General features: G+C 52.4%; 1 protein-coding gene across 2 annotated transcripts in view; it reads right to left on the bottom strand.

Annotated features, from left to right (window-relative positions):
* DNAAF9 (dynein axonemal assembly factor 9) overlaps positions 1-16,784 on the bottom strand; it is an 85,569-nt gene extending 68,785 nt beyond the window's left edge. Inside the window, exon 1 of one of the 2 annotated variants that reach the window (XR_012234352.1) lies at positions 16,482-16,784. Coding sequence is in view for 1 of the 2 variants with exons in the window: in XM_073586757.1 (XP_073442858.1) it covers positions 16,482-16,531 (50 nt within the window). In the remaining variant the exon portion in view is untranslated. The remainder of the gene's footprint in view (positions 1-16,481) is intronic. The other variant, XM_073586757.1, reaches the window with a different exon arrangement.
* Between the last annotated feature and the right edge of the window lie 371 nt (positions 16,785-17,155).

The following is a 17,155-nucleotide window of genomic DNA, read 5'->3' as shown; positions in this document are numbered from 1 at the left end:
ACCACTTCTCGTGGCAGCCTGTTCCACTCATTGATCACTCTGTCAAAAAGTTTTTTCTAATATCTAATCTGTGTCTCCTCCCATTCAGTTTCATCCCATTGCTTCTAGTCTTTCCTTGTGCAAATGAGAATAAAGTTGATCCTTCTACAATGTGACAGCCCTTTAGATATTTGTAGACAGCTATTAAGTCTCTTCTCAGTCTTCTCTTTTGCAAACTAAACATTCCCAAATCCTGCAACCTTTCCTCATAAGACAGGGTTTGCAGACCGGTCACCATTCTGGTCGCTCTTTTCTGAACTTGCTCCAGTTTGTTGATGTCTTTTTTAAAATGTGGTGCCCAAAACTGGACACAATATTCCAGATGAGGTCTGACCAAAGAGGAGTAGAGGGAAATAATGACTTCACGTGATCTAGACTGTATACTTCTGTTAATACATCCTAGAATTGCATTTGCCTTTTTTGCTGCTGCATCACACTGTTGACTCATATTCAGTCTGTGATCTATTAGTATACCCAAGTCTTTTTCACATGTGCTGTCACTTAGCCCTATTCCTCCCATTCTGTATATGCTTTTTTCATTTTTATTGCCCAGATGTAGTACTTTGCATTTCTCCCTGTTAAAAACCATTCTGTTAGTTGCTGCCCACTTCTCCAGTTTATATCTTTTTGAATCCTCTCTCTCTTCTCTAGTATTAGCTATCCCTCCTAGCTTTGTGTCATCAGCAAATTTAATCAGTTTACCCTCAATTCCTTCATCTAAATCGTTGATAAAGATGTTGAACAATACAGGGCCCAGGACGGAGCCCTGTGGTACCCCACATGTGACTGATTGGGCTCTGTGCACACTGCGCACTCCACCGGCCTCGATGGAGTACAAGGTGACAAACCTATTAAGAGACCTTTCTAATGATCTTTTTACTCTTAGGGTCCCGTCACACACAGCGATCTGAGCCGGCTCAAACGCTGCGGAAACGCTTAAAAAAACGCATCGTGTGCACACAGCCTTAGAGCTTGTCCCACAGAAATCCCAAAATGAAGAGAATGGGCCCCTTGCAATACATAATTTCCCCTGAGGTGGCGCTGCAGGGAAACGTCATGTTGAGATCATAGCAGGAGGACACTTTGTGATCCGATTATTGTCAGGGAAGCTGTTTAAAAAGTAGTGTCTGTCCACAGCACAGAAATCTCACAGCCCACAGCACTGATCTTCCAATGAACGTCACGCCAGAATCTGACGTGCCCCATTACAAATCCAAAACCCTGGCCCCGGCGCGCACTGGGCTCGGCACACTGACATCCTTTCCTTTATAAGCAGAAGCCACAATACTCGTCTGTCTGCGGACGAAGAAATGTATCGCGTCCACAACCCCATGGAAGAATACTCAAGGTCACTTGTCGGACTACACAAATCCAGAAAACAGTGGCCACAAAGGTCCCCTAAGGGAATGTTCACAGACACTGGGCGTTTTTTTTGCTGCTTTTATATGCTAATTTTCAGCTGCTTTTCACAGTAGCAGCAAAGCCTCTGAGAAATCTCATACACACACATTCTGACCCCAGGCAATCAGAAAGCTGTTTTTTTTTGCTATCAGGATTTTGCTCTTTGCGGTGTTTTTTTTTTACATAGAGCACGTCACTTCTTTCAGATTTTTTCACCCATTGACTTGAATGGATGGTGAAAAAACGCTGCAAATACGCAGGTTGACTTTTTGTGAGCATATTTGCTGCAGAAAAGTCAAGGACAGCAGGATGTGACCTCACAGTCAGCTCCGCTACCTCTAGATGGCAGGCTGCATGGTTGCATGATGCGTCCATACAGCCTGTCATCCAGCAGAGTGGACCCGAACCCCATTGACTTGTATGGGGGGCCCTACAATACAGTGTTTCACACGTTGCATGACAGCGTGGCAAACAGATTTTCTGATCAGCGGTGAAACCATCCCTGCAGGTCAGAGAGCCGCTGTTCCCACGCTGTCAAAAGACTGAGAGCGCTCAGCTGTAATCAGAGATATAAAGCTTACCTCCGGTCACTGGTGTCAGCTGATGAGACTACTGATCCCATCATCCGACACCTGCTGCTGGAGAGGTGCCAATAAGACGCCCCCATTACCTAACCCCATAGTCACATTGTATGAAAACACAGACACCCAGAAAGTCGCACGGTGCAGAGGCGAGTTCACCGGGAGAATTTTACTGCTGTGAACTCGCCTCCGCGCTGTGCGACTTTCTCACGGTATCAACGTAGTCTGTGTCATGACAACAAAGGAGCGGCTTCAGAACTACTCTGTGACCATTCCTGACTGGCCCAGCCAGAGCCCTGACCTAAACCCAACTGAGCATCTCTGGAGAGACCTGACAATGGCTGCCCACCAACGTTCACCATCCAACCTGACGGGACTGGAGAGGATCTGCAAGGAAGAATGGCCGAGGATCCCCAAATCCAGGGGTGAAAAACTTGTATCATTCCCAAGAAGACTCATGGCTGTGCTAGCTCAAAAGGTGCTTCTACTCAACACTGAGCAAAGGGGCTGAATACTTATGACCATGTGATATTTCAGTTTTAATACATTTCCAAAATTTCTACATTTCTGGGTTTTTTTCAGTCAGGATGGGGTGCAGGGTGTACATTAAAGAGAAAAAATGAACTTTTTTTTTTTTGAATTTACCAAATGGCTGCAATGAAACAAGGAGTGAAAAATTTAAAGGATTCTGAATACTTTCCATACCCACTGTATACACCTATTTAATATACACACCAATGGCTGCAAGGATACTTTCCCCTGTTTCACACTTCCGTTTTTGTGTCCGCCAAACGGATCCGTTTCCGTTTTTTTGACGGAAACTGATGCAAACGGATCCGTTTTTTTAAAAACGGATCCGTTTTTTTGACGGATCCGCGGTAACCGTAATGGAAGTCTATGGGACAAAAAAAACGGATCCTGAAAAAAAATGGCGGATCCGTTTTTTTACGGAAAACAACGGATTTTGACGGATTTGAAAAAACGGAAGTGTGAAACAGGCCTAAGAGCGGCACACTTTTGAGCACTGGCTTTTGTTATAAAGTAATTACACTCAATTATGAGAAGACATAAAAGTAAAAGAGAAATTAACTCGCCTGTCAGTGATCATAGTACAACCTGCTGTAATCATCTGCTGGTAATGACAGGGTGCGGGGGATTACAGCGCAGGTTAACAGCTCGCTGGCGCTCTGCCCACTCACCGTGGAGGGACGGCGTCACTCACATATACATCGGTCAGAGGACAACTTTCCAAATCTTCAGTTCCTTGTTATATTAAAATCTCACCTGCCCAGTTCTTCTGTGCACACCATCTATCACCAGGAGGGCATCCCACCATAACATACAGTACATATATGGCCACCCTTACAGAAATCCCCTGGTTTGGCTGACTTTTTTCTACTACCAGAATTATAAGTCGTCCTTTGTCCAATGGGGTCCTGATTATTAGGAAGCCCAACAGAGCCCCCTCTCCCACAAAAATGCTAAACTCTGCTTCACTCATTGTCTATGGGACTGACGGAGAATGCAAAGCAGAAAGCTCCGCTATAGTCGGCACCTCTGCTCCATCTAAGACAAGCTCTGAGGAGCCCCAACGGTCCGACCCCGAGCAATCAGAAAGCTGTGCCCTATCCCAGGCTCTGAGGAGCCCCAACGGTCCGACCCCGAGCAATCAGAAAGCTGTGCCCTATCCCAGGCTCTGAGGAGCCCCAACGGTCCGACCCCGAGCAATCAGAAAGCTGTGCCCTATCCCAGGCTCTGAGGAGCCCCAACGGTCCGACCTCGAGCAATCAGAAAGCTGTGCCCTATCCCAGGCTCTGAGGAGCCCCAACGGTCCGACCCCGAGCAATCAGAAAGCTGTGCCCTATCCCAGGCTCTGAGGAGCCCCAACGGTCCGACCCCGGGCAATCAGAAAGCTGTGCCCTATCCCAGGCTCTGAGGAGCCCCAACGGTCCGACCCCGGGCAATCAGAAAGCTGTGCCCTATCCCAGGCTCTGAGGAGCCCCAACGGTCCGATCCCGGGCAATCAGAAAGCTGTGCCCTATCCCAGGCTCTGAGGAGCCCCAACGGTCCGACCCCGGGCAATCAGAAAGCTGTGCCCTATCCCAGGCTCTGAGGAGCCCCAACGGTCCGACCCCGAGCAATCAGAAAGCAGTGCCCTATCCCAGGCTCTGAGGAGCCCCAACGGTCCGACCCCGAGCAGTCAGAAAGCTGTGCCCTATCCCAGGCTCTGAGGAGCCCCAACGGTCCGACCCCGAGCAGTCAGAAAGCTGTGCCCTATCCCAGGCTCTGAGGAGCCCCAACGGTCCGACCCCGGGCAATCAGAAAGCTGTGCCCTATCCCAGGCTCTGAGGAGCTCCAACGGTCCGACCCCGGGCAATCAGAAAGCTGTGCCCTATCCCAGGCTCTGAGGAGCCCCAATGGTCCGACCCCGGGCAATCAGAAAGCTGTGCCCTATCCCAGGCTCTGAGGAGCCCCAACGGTCCGACCCCGAGAAATCAGAAAGCTGTGCCCTATCCCAGGCTCTGAGGAGCCCCAACGGTCCGACCCCGAGCAATCAGAAAGCTGTGCCCTATCCCAGGCTCTGAGGAGCCCCAACGGTCCGACCTCGAGCAATCAGAAAGCTGTGCCCTATCCCAGGCTCTGAGGAGCCCCAACGGTCCGACCCCGAGCAATCAGAAAGCTGTGCCCTATCCCAGGCTCTGAGGAGCCCCAACGGTCCGACCCCGGGCAATCAGAAAGCTGTGCTCTATCCCAGGCTCTGAGGAGCCCCAACGGTCCGACCCCGGGCAATCAGAAAGCTGTGCCCTATCCCAGGCTCTGAGGAGCCCCAACGGTCCGACCCCAGGCAATCAGAAAGCTGTGCCCTATCCCAGGCTCTGAGGAGCCCCAACGGTCCGACCCCGGGCAATCAGAAAGCTGTGCCCTATCCCAGGCTCTGAGGAGCCCCAACGGTCCGACCCCGGGCAATCAGTAAGCTGTGCCCTATCCCAGGCTCTGAGGAGCCCCAACGGTCCGACCCCGAGCAATCAGAAAGCAGTGCCCTATCCCAGGCTCTGAGGAGCCCCAACGGTCCGACCCCGAGCAGTCAGAAAGCTGTGCCCTATCCCAGGCTCTGAGGAGCCCCAACGGTCCGACCCCGGGCAATCAGAAAGCTGTGCCCTATCCCAGGCTCTGAGGAGCCCCAACGGTCCGACCCCGGGCAATCAGAAAGCTGTGCCCTATCCCAGGCTCTGAGGAGCCCCAACGGTCCGACCCCGGGCAATCAGAAAGCTGTGCCCTATCCCAGGCTCTGAGGAGCCCCAACGGTCCGACCCCGAGCAATCAGAAAGCTGTGCCCTATCCCAGGCTCTGAGGAGCCCTAATGGTCCGACCCCGGGCAATCAGAAAGCTGTACCCTATCCCAGGCTCTGAGGAGCCCCAACGGTCCGACCCCGGGCAATCAGAAAGCTGCGCCCTATCCCAGGATCTGAGGAGCCCCAATGGTCCGACCCCGGGCAATCAGAAAGCTGTGCCCTATCCCAGGCTCTGAGGAGCCCCAACGGTCCGACCCCGAGAAATCAGAAAGCTGTGCCCTATCCCAGGCTCTGAGGAGCCCCAACGGTCCGACCCCGAGCAATCAGAAAGCTGTGCCCTATCCCAGGCTCTGAGGAGCCCCAACGGTCCGACCTCGAGCAATCAGAAAGCTGTGCCCTATCCCAGGCTCTGAGGAGCCCCAACGGTCCGACCCCGAGCAATCAGAAAGCTGTGCCCTATCCCAGGCTCTGAGGAGCCCCAACGGTCCGACCCCGGGCAATCAGAAAGCTGTGCTCTATCCCAGGCTCTGAGGAGCCCCAACGGTCCGACCCCGGGCAATCAGAAAGCTGTGCCCTATCCCAGGCTCTGAGGAGCCCCAACGGTCCGACCCCAGGCAATCAGAAAGCTGTGCCCTATCCCAGGCTCTGAGGAGCCCCAACGGTCCGACCCCGGGCAATCAGAAAGCTGTGCCCTATCCCAGGCTCTGAGGAGCCCCAACGGTCCGACCCCGGGCAATCAGTAAGCTGTGCCCTATCCCAGGCTCTGAGGAGCCCCAACGGTCCGACCCCGAGCAATCAGAAAGCAGTGCCCTATCCCAGGCTCTGAGGAGCCCCAACGGTCCGACCCCGAGCAGTCAGAAAGCTGTGCCCTATCCCAGGCTCTGAGGAGCCCCAACGGTCCGACCCCGGGCAATCAGAAAGCTGTGCCCTATCCCAGGCTCTGAGGAGCCCCAACGGTCCGACCCCGGGCAATCAGAAAGCTGTGCCCTATCCCAGGCTCTGAGGAGCCCCAACGGTCCGACCCCGGGCAATCAGAAAGCTGTGCCCTATCCCAGGCTCTGAGGAGCCCCAACGGTCCGACCCCGAGCAATCAGAAAGCTGTGCCCTATCCCAGGCTCTGAGGAGCCCTAATGGTCCGACCCCGGGCAATCAGAAAGCTGTACCCTATCCCAGGCTCTGAGGAGCCCCAACGGTCCGACCCCGGGCAATCAGAAAGCTGCGCCCTATCCCAGGCTCTGAGGAGCCCCAACGGTCCGACCCCGGGCAATCAGAAAGCTGTGCCCTATCCCAGGCTCTGAGGAGCCCCAACGGTCTGACCAAGAGCAATCAGAAAGCAGTGCCCTATCCCAGGCTCTGAGGAGCCCCAACGGTCCGACCCCGAGCAATCAGAAAGCTGTGCCCTATCCCAGGCTCTGAGGAGCCCCAACGGTCCGACCCTGGGCAATCAGAAAGCTGCGCCCTATCCCAGGCTCTGAGGAGCCCCAACGGTCCGACCCCGGGCAATCAGAAAGCTGTGCCCTATCCCAGGCTCTGAGGAGCCCCAACGGTCTGACCAAGAGCAATCAGAAAGCAGTGCCCTATCCCAGGCTCTGAGGAGCCCCAACGGTCCGACCCCGAGCAATCAGAAAGCTGTGCCCTATCCCAGGCTCTGAGGAGCCCCAACGGTCCGACCCTGGGCAATCAGAAAGTTGTGCCCTCTCCCAGGCTCTGAGGAGCCCCAACGGTCCGACCCCGAGCAAATAGAAAGCTGTGCCCTATCCCAGGCTCTGAGGAGCCCCAACGGTCTGACCCCGAGCAATCAGAAAGCTGTGCCCTATCCCAGGCTCTGAGGAGCCCCAATGGTCTGACCCCGAGCAATCAGAAAGCTGTGCCCTAACCCAGGATCTGAGGAGCCCCAACGGTCCGACCCTGAGCAATCAAAAAGCTGTGCCCTATTCCAAGGCTCTGAGGAGCCCCAACGGTCCGACCCTGAGCAATCAAAAAGCTGTGCCCTATCCAAGGCTCTGAGGAGCCCCAACGGTCCAACCCTGGGCAATCAGAAAGCTGTGCCTTATCCCAGGCTCTGAGGAGCCCCAACGGTCCGACCCTGAGAAATCAGATAGCTGTGCCTTATCCCAGGCTCTGAGGAGCCCCAACGGTCCGACCCCGAGCAATCAGAAAGCTGTGCCCTATTCCAGGCTCTGAGGAGCCCCAACGGTCTGACCCCGAGAAATCAGAAAGCTGTGCCCTAACCCAGGATCTGAGGAGCCCCAACGGTCCGACCCTGAGCAATCAAAAAGCTGTGCCCTATTCCAAGGCTCTGAGGAGCCCCAACGGTCCGACCCTGAGCAATCAAAAAGCTGTGCCCTATCCAAGGCTCTGAGGAGCCCCAACGGTCCGACCCTGGGCAATCAGAAAGCTGTGCCTCATGCCAGGCTCTGAGGAGCCCCAACGGTCCGACCCTGGGCAATCAGAAAGCTGTGCCTTATCCCAGGCTCTGAGGAGCCCCAACGGTCCGACCCCGAGCAATCAGAAAGCTGTGCCCTATTCCAGGCTCTGAGGAGCCCCAACGGTCCACCCCCGGGCCCTATCCCATGGACAGCAGCTCACTTGCAATTTTGCAGTGACACATAATGAGCTTTTACCAGGTGTAACAATCCAGACCATTGTCTTAGTGTACCATCATAGAAACAATGTGACAGATGATCAGGACAGACTAGCAGACTGCTTAGCTCACAGAGGATTGCTTACACCAGGAGGCAGCAACCATTAGTGTAAGACCAAGCATGAGGTCTTTGGGTATGTGGGCATGAACGCCTCCAATGTAGGGCAGTGTACAGCATTGTGGGTCTACATCCCATAGAGTCTCATGGTTTTTTGTAGGAGGCTCAGTCACTTCAGTGTGTGCCATGTCAGTCTGCATTTCCCCTGCAGAAGCCATAGGACAAGCTGACCCCTGCTACATCTGCAAGCAATCACATAGCTGCTGTCCAAGTTCTTTTATCCCATTACTGGGAAATAACAGAATAATCAGCCCATTGTTATTGGTGGGAGTGAGATCACTGGAAATCCCCCCAGTAACCCCAGCGCCAGCATGGCGACTCTCTGACCTTCCTATTCACAGGAGGTGGAGAAATCATTACACCAACCAAAAGCTGAGACATGATCCGGGGTCTGTGACAGCAGGCGGGGGAGGGGAAGATGCAGAGCACTCCCCAGGACTCAGATCCCATTAATTGATGACTTCCTCCCTATCAACTAAGCTTCACATCCACAACAAGCTGAGGAGCAGCCACAGACCCGGAGCTCCATCATCAACTATACAGAGGACAGTCAGAGACCCGAGCTCCACCATCAACTATACAGAGAAGGACAGTCAGAGACCCGAGCTCCTCCATCAACTTATACAGAGGACAGTCATAGAGACCCGAGCTCCACCATCAACTATACAGAGGACAGTCATAGAGACCCGAGCTCCACCATCAACTATACAGAGAAGGACAGTCATAGAGACCCGAGCTCCACCATCAACTATACAGAGAAGGACAGTCATAGAGACCCGAGCTCCACCATCAACTATACAGAGGACAGTCATAGAGACCCGAGCTCCACCATCAACTATACAGAGGACAGTCATAGAGACCCGAGCTCCACCATCAACTATACAGAGAAGGACAGTCAGAGACCCGAGCTCCACCATCAACTATACAGAGGACAGTCAGAGACCTGGAGCTCCACCATCAACTATAAAGAGGACAGTCAGAGACCCGAGCTCCACCATCAACTATACAGAGAAGGACAGTCATAGAGACCCGAGCTCCACCATCAACTATACAGAGAAGGACAGTCAGAGACCCGAGCTCCACCATCAACTATATAGAGGACAGTCATAGAGACCCGGAGCTCCATCATCAACTATACAGAGGACAGTCATAGAGACCCGAGCTCCACCATCAACTATACAGAGAAGGACAGTCAGAGACCCGAGCTCCACCATCAACTATACAGAGGACAGTCATAGAGACCTGGAGCTCCACCATCAACTATAAAGAGGACAGTCAGAGACCCGAGCTCCACCATCAACTATACAGAGAAGGACAGTCATAGAGACCCGAGCTCCACCATCAACTATACAGAGGACAGTCATAGAGACCCGAGCTCCACCATCAACTATACAGAGGACAGTCATAGAGACCCGAGCTCCACCATCAACTATACAGAGAAGAACAGTCATAGAGACCCGAGCTCCACCATCAACTATACAGAGAAGGACAGTCATAGAGACCCGAGCTCCACCATCAACTATACAGAGAAGGACAGTCATAGAGACCCGAGCTCCACCATCAACTATACAGAGGACAGTCATAGAGACCCGAGCTCCACCATCAACTATACAGAGAAGGACAGGCATAGAGACCCGAGCTCCACCATCAACTATACAGAGAAGGACAGGCATAGAGACCCGAGCTCCACCATCAACTATACAGAGAAGGACAGGCATAGAGACCCGAGCTCCACCATCAACTATACAGAGAAGGACAGTCATAGAGACCCGAGCCCCACCATCAACTATACAGAGGACAGTCATAGAGACCCGAGCCCCACCATCAACTATACAGAGGACAGTCATAGAGACCCGAGCCCCACCATCAACTATACAGAGAACAGTCATAGAGACCCGAGCTCCACCATCAACTATACAGAGAAGAAGAGTCAAAGAGACCCAAGCTCCTCCATCAACTATACAGAGAAGGACAGGCATAGAGACCCGAGCTCCACCATCAACTATACAGAGAAGGACAGGCATAGAGACCCGAGCTCCACCATCAACTATACAGAGAAGGACAGGCATAGAGACCCGAGCTCCACCATCAACTATGAGACCCGAGCTCCACCATCAACTATACAGACAAGGACAGTCAGAGAGACCCGAGCTCCACCATCAACTATACAGAGAAGAAGAGTCATAGAGACCCAAGCTCCTGCATCAACTATACAGAGAAGGACAGGCATAGAGACCCAAGCTCCACCATCAACTATACAGAGAAGAACAGGCATAGAGACCCGAGCTCCACCATCAACTATGAGACCCGAGCTCCACCATCAACTATACAGAGAAGGACAGTCAGAGAGACCCGAGCTCCACCATCTATACAGAGAAGGACAGTCAGAGAGACCCGAGCTCCACCATCAACTATACACAGAAGGACAGTCAGAGACCCAGAGCTCGAGAGAGCGAGAATTTTCTTCCAGCAGCCAGACAAGATTCAGGGTTAAAAAGGGAAAATGCGGATCCGCAGGGCAAAAAAAGTTACAGGCTCTGTTCGATGATCTCAGTGGACGGCAAAAATTTGGCAGATCTGCAAAAAAAGGATCCAACAGATGGCCATCCGTCAAGATCCGCCGGTAATGCAACTCAATGGGGAAAGTGCCCTGAGCCACATCGTTACCTACCGTACGGCCATAAAGCCTTGAGCCACACCGTCACCTACCGTACTGCCATAGAGCCCTGAGCTACACCACCACCTACAGGAAGTCAATGCCCTGAGCCACACAGCCACCTACCGCACTGCCATAGAGTCCTGAGCTACACCGTCACCTACAGAAAGTCAAGCCGTAAGCTACACCGTCATCTACCGCACTGCCATAGAGCCCTGAGCTACACCACCACCTACAAGAAGTCAGTGCCCTGAGCCACACCGTCACCTACCGTACTGCCATAGAGCCCTGAGCTACAGTCATGGCCAAAAGTTTTGAGAATGACACAAATATTAATTTTTACAAAGTCTACTGCTTCATTTTTTCTAATGGCAATTTGCATATACTCCAGAATGTTATAAAGAGTGATCAGCTTAACAGCAATTACTTGCAAAGTCAATATTTGCCTAAAAAATTAACTTTATCCCCCCAAAACACATTTCAACATCATTGCAGCCCTGCCTTAAAAGGACCAGCTAACATCGTTTCAGTGATTGCTCCATTAACACAGGTGTGGGTGTTGATGAGGACAGGGCTGGAGATCAATCTGTCATGATTAAGTAAGAATGACACCACTGGACACTTTAAAAGGAGGCTGGTGCTTGGCATCATTGTTTCTCTTCTGTTAACCATGGTTATCTCTAAAGAAACACGTGCAGTCATCATTGCACTGCACAAAAATGGCCTAACAGGGAAGAGTATCGCAGCTAGAAAGATTGCACCTCAGTTAACAATCTATCGTATCATCAAGAACTTCAAGGAGAGAGGTTCCCTTGTTGCCAAAAAGGCTCCAGGGCGCCCAAGAAAGACCAGCAAGCGCCAGGACCGTCTCTTAAAAGAGTTTCAGCTGCGGGATCGGGCTACCAGCAGTGCAGAGCTTGCTCAGGAATGGCAGCAGGCAGGTGTGAGTGCATCTGCACGCACTGTGAGGCGGAGACTCTTGGAGCAAGGCCTGGTCTCAAGGAGGGCAGCAAAGAAGCCACTTCTCTCCAGGAAAAACGTCATGGACAGACTGATATTCTGCAAGAGGTACAGGGAGTGGACTGCTGAGGACTGGGGTAAAGACATTTTCTCTGATGAATCCCCTTTTCGATTGTTTGGGACATCTGGAAAACGGCTTATTTGGAGAAGACCAGGTGAGCGCTACCACCAGTCTTGTCTCATGCCAACTGTCAAGCATCCTGAAACCATTCATGTGTGGGGTTGCTTCTCAGCCAAGGGAATGGGCTCTCTCTCAGTCTTGCCTAAAAACACAGCCATGAATAAAGAATGGTACCAGAATGTCCTCCAAGAGCAACTTCTCCCAACCGTCCAAGAGCAGTTTGGCGATCAACAATGCCTTTTTCAACATGATGGAGCACCTTGCCATAAAGCAAAGGTGATAACTAAATGGCTCAGGGAACAAAACATAGAGATTTTGGGACCATGGCCTGGAAACTCCCCAGATCTTAATCCCATTGAGAACTTGTGGTCAATCATCAAGAGACGGGTGGACAAACAAAAACCTTCAAATTCAGACAAAATAAAAGCATTGATTTTGCAAGAATGGACTGCTATCAGTCAGGATTTGATCCAGAAGTTGATTGAGAGCATGCCAGGGAGAATTGCTGAGGTCCTGAAGAAGAAGGGTCAACACTGCAAATATTGACTTGCTGCATTAACTCATTCTAACTGTCAATATAACCTTTTGTTACTCATAATATGATTGCAATTATATTCCTGTATGTGATAAAAACATCTGACAAACACACATAAAAACCAGAGGCCAGCAGATCATGTGAAAATATAATATTTGTGTCGTTCTCAAAACTTTTGGCCATGACTGTACACCGTCACCTACAGCAATTATAGAGAAACGTAAGCTACACCGTCACCTACAGGAAGTCTTCGAACCCTAAGCTACACCGTCACCTACAGGATAGTCATAAAGTCCTGAGCTACACCGTCACCTACAGGAAGTCTTCGAATCCTAAGCTACACCGTCACCTACAGGATAGTCATACAGCCCCAAGCTACATTGTCACCTATAGAACAATAAACTACAAAGTCACATACAAGACAGTCAGAGCACTGATCCACACTGTCACATACAGGCAGTCATTGAACCCTGAGCCATACCATCACATACAGGTAGCTCAGGGCTCTACGACTATCCTGTAGATGATGGCGTAGTTCAGCGCTCTTTGACAGCCCTTTAGGTGATAAAAATTTCAAAAACTGACCATCACATCCAAGCATAGTGTGAACAGATGCTTAACCTAGAGTCACCAACTCATATACATTCAAGCAAAAAAGGAAGCACGCTGTAGCGCCAAACCATGCAAACATGAACAATGAATAATGAATTGCATTACTGCATTAATCAAACTAGGGCCATTTCCCCTCCACAGAGATATAGACTTCAGTCCTAACAGAGGATTATTCATAGGCTCCCATTCAGATGGAGACTACAGTCTTAGTGAGGATTGGCATAGAATAGAGACCTGGAAAACGAGAAATGCCTTAACACTGGCTTCCAGGTGCACATAACTTGGCCATTTTATGTGCTAAACTTTCTCAATTTTTCATACTTCTAATGCAATTCATTATTCATTTTTCATGTTTGCATGGTTTGGCGCTACAGTGTGCTTCCTTTTTAGCCCTTTAGGTGATGATGTAGCTCAGTGTCTGATTATCCTGTAGGTGACGAAGCTTAGGTATGGGGTCATTCCATGAAAACTTGCTTTACATTCACAAGACAAAAACTGAGTTAATAATGGCTACAGATTGTTCTTTGAAGGCAGGCACAAAAATGAGTGAATGTATATTGTACATTAAACTATTCTCAACAGATTTCAACACAGTTTGATTTTTCAAAAATACAAATTAAAAACAAAATACAGTGTTATTACTTGGTAACTTACGTTACAACACAATGCAGTAACTTACGTTACAAAGCTGATGGCAACTTACGTTACAATACCATTACTTCCTATGAGAAGTAAACTTATTGTAACGCAAGGTACTAACTGTGTTGTAAAGTAAGTTACCATGGAATGACCCCATGACTGCACTGTAAGTGACAATGTAGCTCGGGGCTGTATGGCTGATTTGTAGTAGACGGTGTAGCTCAGGGCTTCCTGTATGTGATGGTGTGGCTACACCGTCACCGGGAGGACAGCTCTGCGCTACCCCGTCACCGGGAGGACAGCTCTGAGCTACCCCGTCACCGGGAGGACAGCTCTGAGCTACCCCGTCACCGGGAGGACAGCTCTGAGCTACCCCGCCACCGGGAGGACAGCTCTGCGCTACCCCGCCACCGGGAGGACAGCTCTGCGCTACCCCGCCACCGGGAGGACAGCTCTGCGCTACCCCGCCACCGGGAGGACAGCTCTGAGCTACCCCGTCACCGGGAGGACAGCTCTGAGCTACCCCGTCACCGGGAGGACAGCTCTGAGCTACCCCGTCACCGGGAGGACAGCTCTGAGCTACCCCGTCACCGGGAGGACAGCTCTGCGCTACACCGCCACCGGGAGGACAGCTCTGCGCTACAGCGTCACCGGGAGGACAGCTCTGAGCTACCCCGCCACCGGGAGGACAGCTCTGCGCTACCCCGCCACCGGGAGGACAGCTCTGAGCTACCCCGTCACCGGGAGGACAGCTCTGAGCTACCCCGTCACCGGGAGGACAGCTCTGAGCTACCCCGTCACCGGGAGGACAGCTCTGAGCTACCCCGTCACCGGGAGGACAGCTCTGAGCTACCCCGTCACCGGGAGGACAGCTCTGCGCTACAGCGTCACCTGGAGGACAGCTCTGCGCTACAGCGTCACCTGGAGGACAGCTCTGCGCTACAGCGTCACCTGGAGGACAGCTCTGCGCTACAGCGTCACCTGGAGGACAGCTCTGCGCTACAGCGTCACCTGGAGGACAGCTCTGCGCTACAGCGTCACCTGGAGGACAGCTCTGCGCTACAGCGTCACCTGGAGGACAGCTCTGCGCTACACCATCACCGGGAGGACAGCTCTGCGCTACAGCGTCACCTGGAGAACAGCTCTGAGCTACAGATTCACCTGGAGGACAGCTCTGAGCTGCAGCGTCACCTGGAGGACAGCTCTGAGCTACAGCGTCACCTGGAGGACAGCTCTGAGCTACAGCGTCACCGGGAGGACAGCTCTGAGCTACACCGTCACCTGGAGGACAGCTCTGAGCTACACCGTCACCTGGAGGACAGCTCTGAGCTACACTGTTACCCGCAGAATCTCACTGTCATAGAGCTTAGCGGTACACCCTAAGCCAGCTCAAATCGCCTCAGCTGCCATTTTCTGAAGCTGTATCCGTGGTGGACCACCACCGGTGGTGGCTCATATGCTGATCCGTAGCAATCATCAGAAGCTTTGGGTTTCAGACCAGATTCTATCATGGTGTGAACAGAATTTCTCCTGAATCCCCATAAACATAAGTGCTCACCCAAGCATTCATGCATTTTCAATGGGGAGAGAGGAGTGAGACGCTGCCGGGCACCTCTAGCAGTGGCTCATTTCTCTTGGAAATACCAGGATCTGACGCTAAAATTACAACTGTCTGTATATTTTCCGACATCATCTGTCAGGGGAGAGTTGGTGGCCCCATATACATCAGATGGTCGGCCGGTCCCACCGAAATCCCAAGTTATGTATTTCCATAAATCCTATAGTGAAGCGATCTGTGACTTACTATTCCGGTTCTTTGGCCGGGGTCACACGTGAGTGCAGTGCGAGTCTCTCGCCTCAATACCTGACACTCGGGATCGGAGTGTGGGCTGCATGTCTTTCTATACAGCTGATCGCTCCGGTCCCGAGTGCCAGCGATAGAGGCGAGAGACTCGCACTGGACACCTGAGAGTGATATTACTGAGAAGTGGAATGAACCTCACGAAGTTGAGACCCCGTAAGGTTACAGAGCAGGGGGCCAAGTGCTGAGGAGCAGAGGGCAGAAAAGTCTCCACCGCTCTGCTGCCCCCAGAACTGCAGAGTCCAGACCTCCTCTGGTATAAACCCTGCGCCCCGCCGGGAGCTTCATGGCCAAGCAGCTGCATGCAGCCGTACACCACCAAGCACAAGGCCGAGCGTCGGATGGAGTGGTGTAAAGCCGCCATCGCTGGGCTCTGGAGAAGACGTGTTCTGTGCAGTGATGGAGCGACGCCATAGTCATATCTATGGCTGTAGGGGGCACATACTTTTCTCTATGAAGGAATGCATGCAGCGGGTACACGCGTCAGGTCTGTGCAGGGATTTTAGCCTCGGGGTGTAAATAGTTGTGTCCTCACTCAGTGACAGCAGGCGGGGGTCCTATGTGAGATGAGGACCCCTCTCTATGGCAGCGAATGAAAGCAGGACGCCATCCGACCCCGCGGAGACTGACAGGCGGCAGCGACATCGCCATAGCAACGCGGCAGAGTCCGACAACAAACCGTCACCACAAACCTCCTGACAACCAGGAATCCCTTCCCGTCGTCTCGCGTTTCCGTCACAGTGTAGCAGCGCAGGGCAATGTGTTACCATGGAAACCGACGTAGTGAAATACGGGGTCGCCATCGCCGTAACGTGCCACAATCCGGACGAGTCGCCGTTTTATTCCGTTTCTAGGTTATGACGACCAGGCCTGGCATGCTGGGAGCTGTGGTGCCCGGGGCCTGCTACCTCCTCTCCATACACAATGGCTGTCACACCCAGGCTATGAGGCTGGCACGTACCTGGCAGCAGGGCGGCAGCTCTGGTAGCGGCTGCGTCTCCTCTGGGACATGATGGCGCCGTGTATGGCTGCAGATCACGCCGTGTCCTCCCGGTGCACACAGCGCGGCATGTGCCCGTTACCTCGCGTCTCCTTCTCACCGACCTCTGTCTGCCTGCCTCCAGGCGCGTCCCCGACTGCAGCGCGCGTCACCGCTGCCTCAGGCCGGGGGAGTGTGCGCATGCGCCTCAGGCCTGACAACGGCGAGAGCGCGCACGCATCCCACAACATAGAGAGAAGCCAAAACAAAAAAGAAGTGCGGCGCCCTCTTCCTCCCGGCGGTCTAATGTCTATGGGGAGGGGGATGTTTAGCAGAAGACATTTAATACCAGTTTTCAATGGTGCAATGATAAAACTGAAAGAAAACTGTCTTTGTTGCAACCAATCAGGGTGCAGTTTTCATTTTACCACAGCGGTTTAAAAAATGAAAGCTGAGCTCTGATTGGTCACTACAGGCGACAAGGCTCGTTTTATTAGCCGAGGTCTGCGAGTGATGGTACAGAGCGCTGCGCCCTCCGAGCTGCCGCGAGTGCGCGCCTCATGCAAACGAGACGACGTCCATCAGACAGTTACCTCACAACAACATGGCCCAAATAATGGGGAACATCCAGCCCTGCTGGACTTAATTTTAATGTT

The sequence above is a fragment of the Dendrobates tinctorius genome, unplaced genomic scaffold (assembly GCF_039654945.1).
Source record: "Dendrobates tinctorius isolate UK_male_01 unplaced genomic scaffold, ASM3965494v1 ptg000095l, whole genome shotgun sequence".
Taxonomy (NCBI): domain Eukaryota; kingdom Metazoa; phylum Chordata; class Amphibia; order Anura; family Dendrobatidae; genus Dendrobates; species Dendrobates tinctorius.
The sequence above is the reverse complement of the archived record's forward strand: the minus strand, read 5'-3'. Positions and strand labels throughout refer to the sequence as shown.